General features: G+C 43.7%; 1 protein-coding gene across 3 annotated transcripts in view; it reads left to right on the forward strand.

Annotated features, from left to right (window-relative positions):
* Window positions 1-14,223, forward strand: part of LOC147111072 (deoxyribonuclease gamma-like) — a 49,890-nt gene extending 35,667 nt beyond the window's left edge. The window contains exons 6-8 of one of the 3 annotated variants that reach the window (XM_086001564.1): window positions 3,009-3,166; window positions 6,832-6,928; window positions 14,043-14,223. In XM_086001564.1, coding sequence (XP_085857690.1) covers window positions 3,009-3,166; window positions 6,832-6,928; window positions 14,043-14,087 — 300 coding nt within the window. In that variant the 3' untranslated portion in view covers window positions 14,088-14,223. Of the gene's footprint in view, window positions 1-3,008; window positions 3,167-6,831; window positions 6,929-9,455; window positions 10,691-14,042 lie in introns of those variants that run through there. The other 2 variants (XM_086001566.1, XM_086001563.1) reach the window with 2 other exon arrangements.
* The last annotated feature ends 3,311 nt before the right edge of the window (window positions 14,224-17,534 follow it).

Here is a 17,534-nt window from a genome sequence, read left to right on the forward strand (position 1 = left end):
GACATATCCTCTATCATGGGAGGCCAGGATGTGTTTTGATAATCTTAAAAAGGATATCCTTGGAGCAGTTGTGCATTCTATTGATGAGCAGGTTCCCTTTGTGATTGAGATGGACGCTTCCGATTTTGCAATTGGGGCTACCCTGAACCAAAATGGAAGACCTGTGGCCTTTTTCTCACGTACTCTGAGCAATAGTGAGCAGAGACATTCATCAATAGAGAAGGAGGCGTACGCAATAGTAGAAGCACTGCGTAAATGGAGACATTATTTATCTGGGCGACATTTTACGTTAGTAACTGATCAAAAATCTGTGTCCTTCATGTTTGATGTCAAACATTTCGGAAAGATTAAGAATGATAAAATAATGAGGTGGAGGATTGAGTTGGCATGCTATCATTTCGATATAGTCTATCATCCGGGGAAGGATAATGTTGCCACTGATGCGCTGTCGAGGGCTTATTGTTCTGTGCTTCATGGAGATACGCTTATTAATCTTCATAATGCTTTGTGCCATCCTGGTGTTACGAGGATGATACACTTCGTACGCAGTAAGAATTTGCCCTTTTCAGTTGAAGACGTCAAGCGGATGACTTCGTCATGCTCTGTCTGCGCCCGGTGTAAACCGAATTTCTTTAAGCCTCAACGAGCTCATCTTATAAAGGCTACTTCTCCCTTTGAACGCCTGAGCGTTGATTTTAAGGGGCCTCTTCCTTCAACGACTCAGAATCGATATATATTTACTGTTGTGGATGAGTTTTCAAGGTTCCCTTTTGCTTTTCCTTGTGCAGATGTATCAGCTGCTACAGTTATTAAATGTCTGACTCAACTTTTTGTCATCTTTGGGATGCCTGCGTATATCCATTCGGATCAGGGAAGTTCTTTTATGTCTTCCCAGTTGAAGGAATACCTTCAGAGTCGGGAAATTTCTACTAGTAGAACTACTCCGTATAATCCCCAGGGTAATGGACAGTGCGAACGATACAATGGGGTGATCTGGAAGGCAGTTATGTTGGCTTTGACATCTCGGAACCTTAAGAATACACAGTGGGAAATGGTACTGCCTGATGCCCTGCATTCCATTGCTTTCAACAGCTACTAATGTGACCCCCCATGAAAGGCTCTTCAACTATCCGCGGAGATCCACTACGGGATATTCGGTACCTTCATGGCTTACTATGCAGGGACCTGTGCTGCTCCGACGCCATGTTAGACTGTCAAAGTATGATCCTTTAGTGGAGGAGGTGGAGCTATTGGAGGCAAATTCCCAATATGCTCACATTCGATTCCAAGATGGGAAAGAAAGTACGGTTTCAGTTAAAGACCTAGCTCCTTGTGGTGGCCAGCCCTCTCCTGAGGACATTAACAATAGCCATAATTCAGATAATGTTGATGTCGTCACAGATACTACGAACATTTCCAATCCTATTGCAGACACTTACAATTCTCTTAGTCTGCCCCCGATGGATGTTCATGACCCTCCCAGTCTACCTTCTAATGGGACTTCCAATCCGGAAACCGTTGATAATCGGGATATTGATAGCCTCCCTGCAGAAGATATTTCTGTGTCTCCTGGTGTGGGAGGGCAAGGAACTCCACCAAGGCTAAGAAGGTCGACACGAACAAGATATCCGGTCGACCGATTAAAAATGGGCTTTTAAAATAATTAATAATTTAATAGTAAATTTTAAAATTGTTGAAGGCATTATACATGTATTGCTCTAGTCATAAATAACTAATTGTAAACTGTAAAGGCTACCTAGGTTGAAGTATATTTTAAAAGGAGGGGTGAATGTGGTGATTATTCTTGTTTTATAAGAAGCATTGTAATTGGTTGCCTGTTTTCCTGCCTTGAGATATATGCTGTAAACTTATTGGTTAGTTGATTCCATGTGACCTGTGGTGGCCATCTTAAATTCAGTTTCTACAGTTTGGTTGAGACTGGGTGCTCAACATGTACTGCTGGTTTTTTAAGGTTAATAAAGCCTAGCTTTTGAAAGGCAATCTACTCTTTATCTCAGTATGTAAGTCCCATGTTGTATTCCTCAGCTTGTTTTGTTTTCCAATACTGATCAAAAGGAGAAGGTTGATGCTCAAAAATATAGATTATAAAATTATATTTGTTACTAAAATGCCTATTCCCTGTGACCATTTCCATTTTAAGTAGAAAAAACTAATAACTAATAACCTAGACTTGTGTTGGACACTAAATAATTACTCACAAAGGCCACATGCAATTTACGTGTAAAAGCCAATGGGATTATCTTGTGGGTGCTCATAACTTCATTAGGTGCAAGTAGTAGTTATTGCTGTTACACCATAACAATCTTCCAACAACTGGAAATTAAAAGCACTTTAAAGAATAATGAAATATCTGAACTCAGGCCTGAATGAATTAGCCAATCAGACTTTGAATTCAGACTTCCTGTTCGGGGCCTCCCACATCATTCAGGCGCACCTCCTGTTAAGCCAAACAAGAAGCAGAACAACTGTGTGCCTGCAAGTTCATCGGATTGCAGCCTCACCATCAGGCAATGATGTAATGGTATCTATGGAGATACTTACAGGTTGCAGTATTATACCCTCCAAACTATGTCAGTCGGTGCAGGGGTGTCCACCTCACCAAGATGGATACTATGAAAGCAGACAGAGTGGAAAGAAAGGAAGAAGAAAGTGCTCCAAAGGTTCAGTGCTTTTTCTGGAACACCATTGTACGAAGGTAGTTCATTTTCGTTATTGTTATCGCCACAGAAAATTTGCAAATTCTGGGTAGCAGCCTAGCATGAATTGATGTTTAGAAATGATTGGTGCTTTTCTTCAACACAAACACTCATAGGGAATAGTAACAATTTACTTGAACATTAGGACATAGAATTCCCTCAAAACTTTCAACATTAAGACATTACTAACAGGTGCATGTGACTAAAAATGATCAGTGAAGCATGGTTGCCTTAGCATTCAGATTGAGTTGTTCCTGTCTTTGTAAAGCCATTTCTGTTTGCCTCCAACAGTACTTCATACTCATGGGAGACTTCAATGCAGACTGTGACTATGTCCGCAAGAAGCAATGGAAAAATATCAGACTGCGAAATGATACCAATTTCGTTTGGCTAATTGGAGATAAAAACGACACAACAGTAAAAGAAAGCACACACTGTGCGTATGACAGGTGAGAAGATAGATGAACTTGGAAAGGAGTGGGCAGCAAAGGGATTCTTACCATGTGAGAAAATGTTTCAAGTGCAACCTGGATGACAAGCACGTTGGAGTGAGGGAGGCATATGTTATAGTACAAAAATACAGTCATGGAATGTAGCACTGTCTACAATGGGTAGTGATTTATGATTTTTCTTCATTCCCTTTGTTTTTACTAAGAACAATGCAAACCATTAAACAGACTATTTAGTAACAAACCATAACAATACCCTAAAAAAGGAACAAAGGTATCGCGACAAGACAAAAGGCAAGTACATGCAGTTAACCAAACCAACACCTAATCTAAAATCCAGCAACTCGAAGAGCATCAAGCATGGCACACAGTTGCATCGAAACAATAAATTGTACCGTCTCCTCCACTTAACGGGATCTTCAAAATACAGCAGTATGCAACAAAGGGGAAGGGACGAAACTTTGACCTTCTGTAGCAGTCATCAGCAACAGGGGAGAAACCATCTAATTTCACCCATATCAGAATCCTTAGAATGAGGGTTAGGCACACACACATTAAATAAAATAATCCTACTAAAGTTATTGAGAAGTGAAAAAATTTGTATTGCTAAAGAATAATACCTTGTTCCCTGCCACTAATTAAAAAGAATATCAATAAAGTCAGTTTATTGATGAGCGATGCCAGTCAGGTCATCACTAGATCCTTCCCTTCTTCCTGTCAATATCTAAAATAGCAAAAATAACCTAGCACATAAAAACAAAACCAGGCTGACAAATTCATCATCAATAATTGATACACATTACAAACAAATAAAAGGAAGGAGAAAATCATCTGATCCTATAATAAAACTGTATATATATCTGATCTGTACTGAATGATCAGGCACAGTGAGTTTCAAAATCAGCAAAAGCCTCTTTATTGATTCTTATGCTTAAAATAAGGAATATGCACAAGTGAGTGAATCAGTTTTGTATCACGCATGTGTGATCAGACTGATTGTACAAACACACGTGTGATCAGACCGATTGTACACTCACACGTGTGATCAGACCAGTTTCACACTCACACATGTGATCAGACCGGTTTCACACTCACACGTGTGATCAGACCGGTTTCACACTCACACGTGTGATCATACCGGTTTCACACTCACACGTGTGATCAGACCGATTTCACACTCACACGTGTGATCAGACCGATTGTACACTCACACGTGTGATCAGACCGGTTTCACACCTGCACGTGTGATCAGGCCGGTTTCACACTCGCACGTGTGATCTGACCGGTTTCACACTCACACATGTGATCAGACCGATTGTACACACACACGTGTGATCAGACCGAGTGTACACTCACACGTGTGATCAGAACGATTGTACACTCACACGTGTGATCAGACCAGTTTCACACTCGCGCATGTGATCAGACCGATTTCACACTCGCACGTGTGATCAGACCGATTTCACACTCACGTGTGATCAGACTGGTTTCACACTCGCACGTGTGATCAGACCGGTTTCACACTCACGCGTGTGATCAGACCGGTTTCACACTCACGGGTAATCAGGCCGATTGTGCACTCACACGTGTGATCAGACCTGTTATACACTCACACGTGTGATCAGACCGGTTTCACACTCACACATGTGATCAGACCGATTTCACACTCACGTGTGATCAGACCAATTTCACACTCACACGTGTGATCAGACCAATTGTGCACTCACACGTGTGATCAGGCCGATTGTACACTCACACATGTGATCAGACCGGTTTCACACTCGCACATGTGATCAGACCGTTTGTACATTCACACGTGTGATCAGACCAGTTTCACACTCACACGTGTGATCAGACCGATTTCACACTCACACGTGTGATCAGACTGTTTGTACACTCTCACGTGTGATCAGACTGGTTTCACACTCACACGTGTGATCAGACTGGTTTCACACTCACACGTGATCAGACCGGTTTCACACTCGCGTGTGATCAGACCGGTCTTACACTCACACGTGTGATCAGACTGGTTTCACACTCACACGTGTGATAAGACCGCTTTCACGCATGTGTGATCAGACCGGTTTCACGCACGTGTGATCAGACCGATTTCACACTCTCACGTGTGATCAGACCGGTTTCACACACGTGTTATCAGGCCGGTTTCACGCTCACACGTGTGATCAGACCGGTTTCACACTCGCGCGTGTAATCAGACCGATTGTGCACTCACACGTGTGATCAGGCCGATTGTACACACACGTGTGATCAGACCGATTGTACACTCACACGTGTGATCAGACCGGTTTCATACTCACACATGTGATCAGAGCAGTTTCACACTCACACGTGTGATCAGACCGGTTTTACACTCGCACGTGTGATCAGACCGGTTTCAAACTCACACATGTGATCAGAGCAGTTTCACACTCACACGTGTGATCAGACCGGTTTCACTCACGCACGTGTGATCAGACTGGTTTCACACTCACACGTGTGATCAGACCGGTTTCACACTCACACGTGTGATCAGACCGGTTTCATACACACACGTGTGATCAGACCGATTTCACATTCACGTGTGATCAGACCGATTGTACAAACACACGTGTGATCAGACCGGTTTCACACTCGCATGTGTGATCAGACCGATTTCAAACTCGCACGTGTGATCAGACCGATTGTACACTCACACGTGTGATCAGACCGGTTTCACACTCACACGTGTGAGCAGACCGGTTTCACACTCACACATGTGATCAGACCGGTTTCACACTCACACGTGTGATCAGACCCGTTTCACACTCACACGTGTGATCAGACCGGTTTCACACTCACGCGTGTGATCAGACCGATTGTACACTCACACGTGTGATCAGACCGGTTTCACACTCACACGTGTGATCAGACCGGTTTCACACTCGCGCGTATGATCAGACCGATTTCACACTCGCGCGTGTGATCAGACCGATTTCACACTCGCGCGTGTGACCAGACCGATTTCACACTCGCGCGTGTGATCAGACCGATTGTACACTCACACGTGTGATCAGACCGGTTTCACACTCACACGTGTGATCAGACCCGTTTCACACTCACGTGTGATCAGACCGGTTTCACACTCACGCGTGTGATCAGACCGGTTTCACACTCACGCGTGTGATCAGACCGATTGTACACTCACATGTGTGATCAGACCGGTTTCACACTCGCGCGTGTGATCAGACCGATTGTACACTCGCGCGTATGATCAGACCGATTTCACACTCACACGTGTGATCAGACCGGTTTCACATTCACACATATGACCAGACCAGTTGGGTGATCAGACCGATTTCACACTCGAGCGTGTGATCAGACCGATTGTACACTCACACGTGTGATCAGACCAGTTTCACATTCACACATATGACCAGACCAGTTGGGTGATCAGACTGATTTCACGTCATGCATGAGTGATAAGCAGTTTTGTGTTTTACCTGCACATTTGGACCGATGTTGATGTGCAGAGTGGCTTTTTTAAATGCCCAATCTGCTTCCTGTTTTTGATTTGTCCTAAGCTGACCATCCTCACTGTTGGAGGTGTACATACACCTGTAAAGTGTTCCCAGCAGTGTATGTTAGAATTTTTATAACCACTTTTCTATTCTTTAAAAAAAAAATAGGATTGTACTTCGTGGAGAAAAATTAATAAAGGCAGTCGTTCCAAATTCAGTCAAGATATTTAACTTCAAAGAAGCTTATGGCATGACTGAATTAAAGGTAATTCTATGGTATTTTGTCTGTTCAGCAATTCTGTACATTTTCAGGGCAACACAGGATTGGCAGAGATAGGTTTTTATAACTGTCTCAACATTTGAAAATACACCAACTGGCTGAAGGTGACACTTTCAAATACATCTGAGGATGTACTCATTAAACAGTCAGGCACGTAGCAGGATGTCTATCTGTAATAATAATAGCAAAAACAACTTGAAATTTTATAAAAACTTCAACATAATTAAAATGTCCCAAAGTGCTTCACAGAGGTTAAAAAAACCCAGCCAGACACTGAGTAGCGGTGAGAGAGTGTGGGGGGGGGGGCGGGGGGGTTAGTGGCTGAAGGCAAGATCAATGTAGAGTTTGAAGTAAGATAGAGAGGTAGCAAGGTGGAAAGGTTTAGGGGAAGCATTCCAGAGTGTGGGGCCGAGATAGCCGAAGACTCTGCCATCATAAAGTGGAGCCACAGGAGGGAGGATACAAAAAGGAGGCTCGAGTCGAAGGAGCAGACTCTGCCTGCTGGAACATAGGAGTGAATGTGTTGTAGAGGTGGCGAGGGTGAGGCAGGAACTTGTAAATGAGGACAAGGATTTTGAACTCAAAGAGTTGCGAGATGGGGAGCCAGTGAAGGTTAGTGAGTGATAGGGCAGTGGGGATTAGTACAGGATAATAATTGGGTGGTGGGGTTTTGAATGAGGTGACAAAAGGCATGAATAAAGCTTTCATTGGCAGAAGGGATGAGATAGGGGCAGAGGTGGGCATTGTTGCAGTGGTGGAAGTAGGCGGCTTTGGCTGTGGTTATGATGTGCAGTTTAAAGCTCAGCTCAGAGAAACAGGACACCATGGGTATGCACCATTGGGCTCAGCCTTAGTGGGCAGCCAAGGAAAAGGATGGAGTCGGGGGCTAAAGTGCATAATTTTTAGGAGGAACTGAACAAGCTGGATTCCTAGTTTTGAATTGAAGAAAATTCTTCATCATCCAGGACTTGATGTTGGCTAAGCAGTAGGACAAAACAAAGGCATTTGTAGAGTCAGGGGTGGCAGATCATTATATTTGGGTGTCTTCAGTATAATTGTGAAAGCTGACCCCATGTCTACGAATCATGTCGCCAAGGAGTAGCATGTTTGCAGGGAACAGCAGAGGGCCAAGGATGAAGACTTGGAACATACCTGAAGTGACAATGCAGTGGTGGGAGGAGCAGCCAATGTAGGAGATGTGCTCCTTTATGGGACAGTAGAAGTGGAACCATGCTAGGACAGTGCCACGGATGTGGCTCACAGTAAAGAATGAATGTGTCAAACTTGTGGAGAAATCAAGAAGGATGAGGAGGGATAGCCCAGTCACAAAGGATCTTCATGACTGACTTTGACCAGGGCTGTCTTGGTGCTATGGGAAGGTTGGAAATCAGATTCAATGGCGTGATGGGAGAGAGTGAGTGAGGAGAGGAAAGAAGGAACTTGGCTAAGAAGTTTCAAGGGAACATGGAAGGATGATGACCAAAAAAGGAAGGACATGCATCTACATGGTGTCAGTGGAAGGGGAATAGTCACTGCTACGGTTTAAGATTTTGGTAGCTGTACAAAGAGAACAAAAATAAAACACAACATGCTGGCTTAAACTGAGAGTACATCGTAATAATGGATTTACTCACAGTATTGTATGAGTGCTTGAGTATTTTTAAAGACTAAGACACTGATGGATTAATATTCTAACTTGGCAATTGCATATTGAATGCGCAAGTAATTGGCATTTGCCATGTGCTGCTTGTAAGATCTGCTAAATCATATACAACAGCAGATATTGCTTTCTCACAAATGTCTTAAGTTGAGACTCCCTCTTTTATAAAGAAAAAATATTTCTCTGAGCCATACAGACCAGAAAGAACCCAGGTTGATTTAGTGAGTTAGCAGATCCTAACCAGAGCAGCAAGAGACCACAAATGACCACAGCACCCGTTGTTTGTTGGTGGGGGGGGGGGGAGGGGGGAGAACGGCTGGGGGTGGAATAGGCTACTGTGACCCCTACTGGAATTGCACATGTATGGACACTGGATGAAGACAGGATTGGTCTTGGCTGTGAGGTCCTCCACAGCCAGACAGCCTACTAACACTCAATGTCAAATCTCCCACATGAATAATAGCCACTTTAGTGAGATACTGGAGAGTTAATGCCAATTGTGGAACTGTACCCCAGTGGGAAATCAAGGCTTTCACAAAGGATAACTCTCCCTCCAACTGTCCTTCCCTCCCTTTGAGAAAGTGCCTAGTTTCCACTTAGCATCTTCATACAGCACCATGGTCGAGATCAGGAAGTCATTATGAGAGGGATTGTGGGCAAAATCCAAGTCCTATTACTCTATTGCACAGCTCATTGGTGCTCCAACATTGCTAAACCACTGTGTCACCCCATATTACAAGTTTTTAAGCAAGCTCATTGGGCTGATGACAGAGAATAAAGCACAAGTCAGGATATGTTTCTCAATCACACTTAAACCAAAGCTGACAGTCTCCTGTTTTTCTAACTTCTCAGGCCCTGAACGTGAGCGACCACTTTCCTGTGGAAGTAGATCTGCAGGAGTCCCGAGGCTCTTTTTCCTGGTTAAAATCTTTCAAAGGTCCAAAAGGGTAGAAGAACACTTAAGTACTGGCTCCATCAGTTATAAATGGAATGACAGCACATTGCTTCTGTTATCAGTTTTAAACTGTACAATAATTCATTATTTGCTTTAGCTTTAAGTTACATTATGACCTCCAAACTTTATTGCAAGTGTTATATGAAATTTGTATAGCTTAAAGGGGCCCTTCAGAGCTGGATGTTGATTTCTTTCTAATCTACACCTTCGTCATCTCAATGATAGATTGTTTTCTTTGCCAACATCGCCTCATCCACCTTTCATAAACTTCAAGCCAGAACTCTGCGGGATGCAATGTCCTTTACAACTACCTGTCCTTGCAAGGTTCTATTAGCTCTCTATTACCCAGCATTGAGATTGCAAGGTTCTTCTCATCCTAGTTTTCAAATACCTCCACAGTTTCACTCCACATAATCTGACTGACCCCCTCCAGTGATATGTCCCAGCCCACACCTCTTCTAACTCTGGATTACTGCCTGTCCCTTGCTCCCTCCACACCACCATCAGAAGCCAATCTTTTAATTACTGTAGTACCGATTCCAACGGAGCAGGATTCAGGCATCAAACCCCCCCAGACCTCAGCAGTGAAAATGCCAGCGATTTTTAACTCCAGCGTCTCATCTGGATGCTGCTGATTAACTGCCCGCCTATATTGGGTGGGAAGCAGCTGCTGGCCAATGGAAGTTTGGACAGCATGGACAATTTTGACCAGTACTAAGGGAAAATTGTGTGGATAACTGTCATGTAGACCCTAGTGCCTGATCAAACCAGGGACCAGGTTCAATGACAGGAGAGGAAGTATATATTGGGCATAATATCAAAAAATTGTGTTTTAACTTGTTGCATGTAAGTCAATACAACTCATGGCATGCTTTGGAAAGAAATGGCTGTTAAAATATATACATCAATAATAATAAATTGCTGCAAATGACTGATAAATTGACAGTGCTATATTGAAATCAAAAGGATTGAACAATGCTGTCAATAATTTTTTTCAAGTCATAAAACGCTGAAATTCTTCAATAAGCCATGTAACCTATAGCGGCAGTGCTGCCGCACAGCATGCATGACGTGCTTTCTGTTGAATGAGAATATACCAAATACAATTGAATAAAATAAATCACTATTATTACTTGCTGTCAAGACAGAGATTTTCTATGATTGTCAAAAGCAAATCCACCTTCAGTTGATAATGACCAACCACACAGAACAGACCCAGAACCAGAAGCATTTTAACTGAAGAAGATGAACACACACCATAGTGCAATGACAATCTGCCGCTCTGGCCTCAGCGGTCTCTATATTCTGATTCAATGGTTGAAATCCCAGCTTATATTTCATGAATTTTACAAATCTCACACAGAGAACTGTATGTATATGTGACAGAGGAACAGTCTGTTCATGAGTGAGAAATAGAATGACAGATGGAGATCTATTAAGACAGAGGTTGATGACTTGGGACATAGAATGCTATTGATAGAGTAAAATGTTGAAGAGCAGAGAGAAAGAACAGTAGTGACTGTAGTGATCAATAGCATGTCATTCTATAGTGGACACTAGGTGGAGCCGTAGAGCTGTATATAGCTGTATGTATATAAGACTACACTACCCAGCTGTATAGATATTAAGACTACATTACCCATGAGGCACTAGGCTACCCACAAGGCAACAGTCAAGATGGCAGCCTGCACACAGGAGCACACAGGCTGCATCTCTACAGATACTGTACCGAGAGAACGTGTACTGAATAAATGACTAGCTAGAAGCTAGCTGTGTTCATAATAAGAATGTCTAGTTATTAATGAACATAACATGGTACCAGGGTGGTGAAGATCTGCTGAAAATTGTGAAAAGCGACATGGAGAATTTGAAGCCACCAGAGCGTTTGAATCTCGAGGGAAATGTCGACTACAATTGGCGGATTTTTAAACAACAATTCGAACTCTACATTGCAGCCATCGGATTCGGTACGAAGCCAGACGCAAGGAAGATAGCGTTGCTGCTTATGGTTGCAGGCCCACAGGCGATAGAGGTATTTAATACATTTGTATTTAATCCAGAGGAGAACAGAGAAAAATTAGAAGATGTGCTAAAAAAATTTGATGCACATTGCTCTCCCAAAAAGAATGAGACGTATGAAAGATACATCTTCCGTTCTCGGACACAGCAACAAAATGAGACTTTTGATAGCTTTATAACTGATCTGAAACTGAAAGCACAGACATGTAATTTCTCTGAGCTCAAAGCATCCATGATTCGTGACCAGATTGTGTTTGGTATTCATGATAAAAAAGTCAGGGAACGTCTGTTGAGAGAAACCGAACTAAATTTGGAAAATGCGGTGAAAATATGCCAAGCCAGCGAGCTAGCTCGAAAGCACGCGAAGACTTTCAGTGAAATCAATAATGATGCGATTGTAATGAGTGATAATGCTGCTGTCGGTGCTGTGTCCTACAAGGGGAAGAAACGTGGGCAGAACAGAAATGAAAAGCAATCGGAGGATGAAATTTTTCATTGTAAACGCTGTGGTTACAAACACCAGTTAAGACAATGCCCAGCGTTTGGAAAAATGTGCACAAAGTGTAATGGAAAGAATCACTTTGCCAAACAATGCTTTTCAAAAGTAAAAACTAAGAAAGGGCAACGAGTTAATGTAATTGAGGACACTGATTTAAGTGAGACACTTTTTGTCGGAATGGTGTCATGTGACGATATCAAAAAAGATACAGAAAATGTGCAGCCCTCAGAAATGGACAATGCTGAACGTAAAGTCAATGCAGTAAAAGTGGACAAATGGATGATCCCACTGCAGGTAAATGGAGCATTAGTTACCTTGAAACTAGACACTGGGGCAAAAGCAAACTTAATCAGTATGAGTGACATTAACAATATGAAAGAAAAGCCCAAAATACAGAAAAAGTCAGTACTACTGAAGAACTATAATGGACAGAAAATAGATAGCTTAGGTGTATGCAGACTTAAAGTGACAGTCAAAGACAAAGTGCATCATCTCATGTTTTCTGTTGTGGCTGAAAGACTTGATTCGATACTAGGTGACAAAGCTTATGAAGACTTAGAACTGGTCAAGAGAGTCTACCGTATAAACTGTGCCATAAGCAGACCAGATGACTCAGGTGATGAAGCAGAGAGCCCATCAAGGATGAAAAGGCCAAAGGGTATCCATGTCTTCAAAAAGCCTAGTTTCTCCAAGAAGAAAGAAAAAGACTTTAAGCACAAAGAGAAAAAACACAAGGAGAAAAAGTCCAAAGATATAACCGCAGCAGATGTTGTTAAGCAGTGGAAAGAGAAAAAGAAAAAGAAGAAGCCTGCACCAGAGCAGGAAGCAGCAGTCAAACACACGATTCAAATATACAGACTCTCTGATTGGCTCAGTTAAAGATACGAGTGCCTGTTATGATTTTGAATAACACTGGCAGTTACATATTTCTAACAACCCTTGGCAACAAGTAAATAAGTATAAAAAAAGAGCACTGAGTTCCACACTTCTACCACCCTTTGCGTGAAGAGGTGTTTCCCAACTTCTCACCTGAATGGCCTGACTCTAATTTTAAGGTTATGTCCCCTTCTCCTAGACTCCCCCACCAGCAAAAAAAGATTTTCTCTATCCTATCAATTCCTTTCAAAATCCTAAAAACCTCAATTAAATCACCCCTTAACCTTCTATATTCCAGGGTGTGGAGATGCCGGTGTTGGACTGGGGTGGACAAATGTAAGAAGTCACACAACACCAGGTTATAGTCCAACAGTTTTATTTGAAATCACAAGCTTTCGGAGCGCTGCTCCTTCGTCAGGTGAAGTGGAGAGATGCATAAAGACACAGCTTATATAGTCAGAGAATAATGCCAGATGATTACAGGTAATCTTTCTAACTGCCATTTATCACACCTCGGCAGAGAGATAATCACAGCAATCAAACCTGTTTGGACACCATTCACACCTGTAATCATCTGGCATTATTCTCTGACTATATAAGCTGTGTCTTTATGCATCTCTCCACTTCACCTGACGAAGGAGCAGCGCTCCGAAAGCTTGTGATTTCAAATAAAACTGTTGGACTATAACCTGGTGTTGTGTGACTTCTTACATCTATATTCCAGGGAATACAAGCCTAGTTTATGCAATCTCTCCTCATAATCAATCTAACCCTTGGAGACCTGGTAACATTCCACTGAAACTCACCAGATCATTACATGTCTACATTGGACGTTTCAGTTGAGAGGTCTGAGTTGGTGTGATGAATGAAGGTGCACTCCTGAGTTGTGGGATTGAACCACATTGAGAGGCAGAGAAGAGCGAGCTTACTGTCACCCAACCAATGGGACACCTGAGTTGTCAGTCCTTGATACTGACAATAGGTGTAAAAAATGATTCCATGTCATAGCACTAACAATTATCACACAAAATTTACAGAAAATATAAACTTTTATAATTTTGCATTTATAGTTACCATTTTTTCTTAAAAGGCTATAAATATTTTTCTGTCCCAGAAGAACAAATCACAAGGATGAAAGGATTACGGAAATGAGACAAGGATCTTTGTACTTTGATGGCTGACACATTTTATTCTAAAGAATGTTATCATGTATATTATAAGTTGTAGAGATGACAGCACTAGATTCTTGAGATTAAAAACTCCTTAAACAGCATGTGTATTCCTTTCAAACGACACCTTTTTTGGCAAACAGTGGGTAAATTTTCATTGAATTAGTTGCCTGGTAATTTGGTTGACATGCTGGAATTTCCCCATTGGAGAGCATGCGGGTTTGGGGGTGGGTGGGTGGTTAAAAGCACGGAAATTGACAGCGCGTCGAAAGCCCGCCGTCATCCCTCTGACTTCCACATTTAGCTCGGGCGCGTTTCGAGGTGCGCCACGGACCCACTTGGAAGAGGTGCGCGACCTCATTGAGGTACTTAACTGCTCGTTGAAAGTCCCTTAACTGCCTTTTTAACCACAGGTTTGGGCTTTAACTGGTTGCGCACGGGATTCATGCACCTCGAGAACCTCGCCTGTGAAAGGGAGACGGAAGCTCAGTGGCCATTGTGCGAGTTCATTAATTGACAGCTGGAAAAATAACATAAATACTCCCACATTAAACCTGCTTCCTTGCCTAAGGGAAAGGCTCCTGCTGACATCATTTTGTGCAGAGATTTAGCTTTCAGGAATTTGCAGGTGATTTCTGCAACCTCGGAAGCCACTATCACCCCATTGCTAGTCACTCTCAGAACATTGGAGGATTGTGCCTCTGATCTCCACTTTATTTGCCATCTATTAGATCAGCATGGGTGCCACTTATGCTGTCTCACCTTGGACCTCAGAATCAGACCAAGATGAGTCCCAGCACCAATACCAGCAGCACCTTCTCCTCACCGACCTGATGCTCCACAGGAGGGGGTCAGCGCAGGGCTGCACCGCACCACTGGCGATACCCCCAACACAGGGTATACAGGCAGAGGCTGAGCTTCCTGGACATGACTGAACAGCAGTGCTTCAGGAAGCTCAGGCTATCGTGCCAGGTCATCGCAAACATTTGTAGCTTGCTGGATAAAGACCTGCTTCCCCCAGGACCTGGTAGACACGTCTTACCAGAGGCCGTCAAAGTCACCACCACCCTCAACTTTTTTGCCTCAGGCTCCTTCTAAGGAACTGCAGCAGACATTTCCAGGATCTCGCAGTCGGCCACCCACAGGTGCATCACCCAGGTGGCTGATGCCATGTTTCACAAGTCAGCCAATTATGTAAACTTTGCCACTGATGAAGCCATTGTTACTGAGTGCTCGGCTTTGCAGCTCTGGCTGGCTTCCCACAGGTACAGGGCATCATCAACTGCACAAATGTAGCCATCAAGGCACCCCATATCACCCAGGAGTGTTTGTGAACCGCAAGGCCTTCCACTTCCTCAATGTGCAGCTCGCCTGTAACCATCAAAAGATCATCATGCATGTGTGCGCCAGATTCCCTGGCAGCTGTCATGACTCTTTCGTGCTGTGCCAGTCTACCCTCCCTCAGCTCTTCGCACCTCCCAACAGACTTACCAGCTGGTTGCTTGAAGACCAGGGCTATCCACTGAAAACGTGGTTGATGACACCATTGAGAAGGCCAAGCAATGAGACCGAGGAGCGCTATAATGACAGCCACATGTCCACCAGGTGTGTCATAGAGCAAGCAATCAGCATGATGAAGATAGGCTTCAGATACCTTGACAGATCTGGAGGAGCCCTTCAGTATGCACCAGCCAGGGTCTCCAGAATCATCATTGTATGCTGCACACAGCTCAACATAGCACAGTAGCGAGGATTGGAGCTGCAGGAGGAGCAAGGCACGGGGCATACAGCCTCTTCGGAGGAGAACAGGTGGAACACGAGGAGGAGGAGGAGGAGGACCCTGAGGCGGAGATGGCACCATCAGCGACACACATTTCTGCCTGGGAGGGCCTCATAACGGCCCAATTTACTTAACTTACACCAGTGCCCCCATATGGCTCCCAGATGCTGTACCCCCCAACAACACCACAAAACAGCCCTACAATGACCAAGCAATTCCTCTCACCCAAACCCCCATTGCTCGAGGTTAAGTAATGTCTCACCATCCACTCCAAGTGACAAAGCCACTTCCCAGGTAGCAGGCAAAAATGGACAAGACGGGAAAGTTGTGCTAAGAAATAAATTTATGTGCGGCAGAAATAGAACTGAAACTTAACATTAACATTTTACAAACACCCATGTGCATATCCTTGTGCATCTACGATTGTGCCTTTTTTCGCTTCCATATGCTTTTACGAGGTGCAACCCTTGTGGCTTCTGCAGAGGTAGTTGCAGTCTGCTCACTTCCCTGCTGTGACTGCTTTGACACTTTTGGCGGACGTCCTCTGGGTTTTGGAGCCTGTGAGGGCACCGCCAAAGACTGCTCCTCCTGTGACTGTGCAGGGGCACACTCAGCCATTGGGATCTGAGGCAGCAGGTGGGGCTCTGACTGAGGGGGTGGCAACAGGGGAGAAGTGGCAGCACTTTGAGAAGAGCCCCCACTTCCATGTCCCCACTCGCCATCATCCCTCTCATGGGCCACCCGCACTTCTCTGATAGCAAGGAGCTGGAGAGTACCTTGCTGGACATCAGTGGGGCGATGAACGCCCAAGTCTATGTTGACATCCCTCCTCGGGAGGAGGTCAATGAGTGTCTGCAACCTGTTGTTCACCACAAGCATGTTCTCGTTGGACTGGTGCAGTTGCTGCTCCATGCAGATGGCCATCCTTTCCATGGACCAGCACATTGTCGCTGTAATATATGTGGGTAGAACAAATGAAGGACAGACACGATGAGTTGCTAGTCCACGTGCTTGCTTTATTAGGCCAGAGCAAACTGAGCATGCTCATACCAAACCATGTGACAATACATTACATGCTTTCCCACTTTAAAAAAATGTATGTATTCCCCTCTCAAATACAACAAAACTATGGTCTCACCTTTCCCAGTATTACGTGTACCACATAACAAAAACTCCTGGCTTTTTTTCTTTTAAATGAACTACACATCCAGTTTAATAATAGGTTTGCGGAGCCTTCCTGATCTCCTTACAGAAGGTTTTGGTGTTGAACCAATTTTCGGGCTGTTTTGTTTTGGTTCCAAACTCAAAGATGATCCTGTTTCTATCTCAGACTACTTTGAACCTGGTACGTCAGTTACTGAAGTCTGAACTGAGTCAAACTCATGTATGTATTCATGATCAAGTGGTTCACGATCATTGTCCAATCCAGGCCAGTAAATAAAGCTTCTTGCAATTGATTTCATACTGACGATCCCTGGATGTTCAGTATGAAGTTCGGTCAGAATTCTCTCTCTCAAAGAAGCAGTGTTCTGGACTTATGGACCATTTTATATGCAGATAGCACCCTCTGATGGTGGTTATGTGTTAGCAGTGTTTGTGTGGGAGGAGAGGTCATTTGACCTTTCTACCTTTC

This window comes from Somniosus microcephalus, chromosome 11 (assembly GCF_052327205.1).
Source record: "Somniosus microcephalus isolate GS21.2 chromosome 11, FLI_Smic_1.0, whole genome shotgun sequence".
NCBI classification, from domain to species: Eukaryota; Metazoa; Chordata; class Chondrichthyes; order Squaliformes; family Somniosidae; genus Somniosus; species Somniosus microcephalus.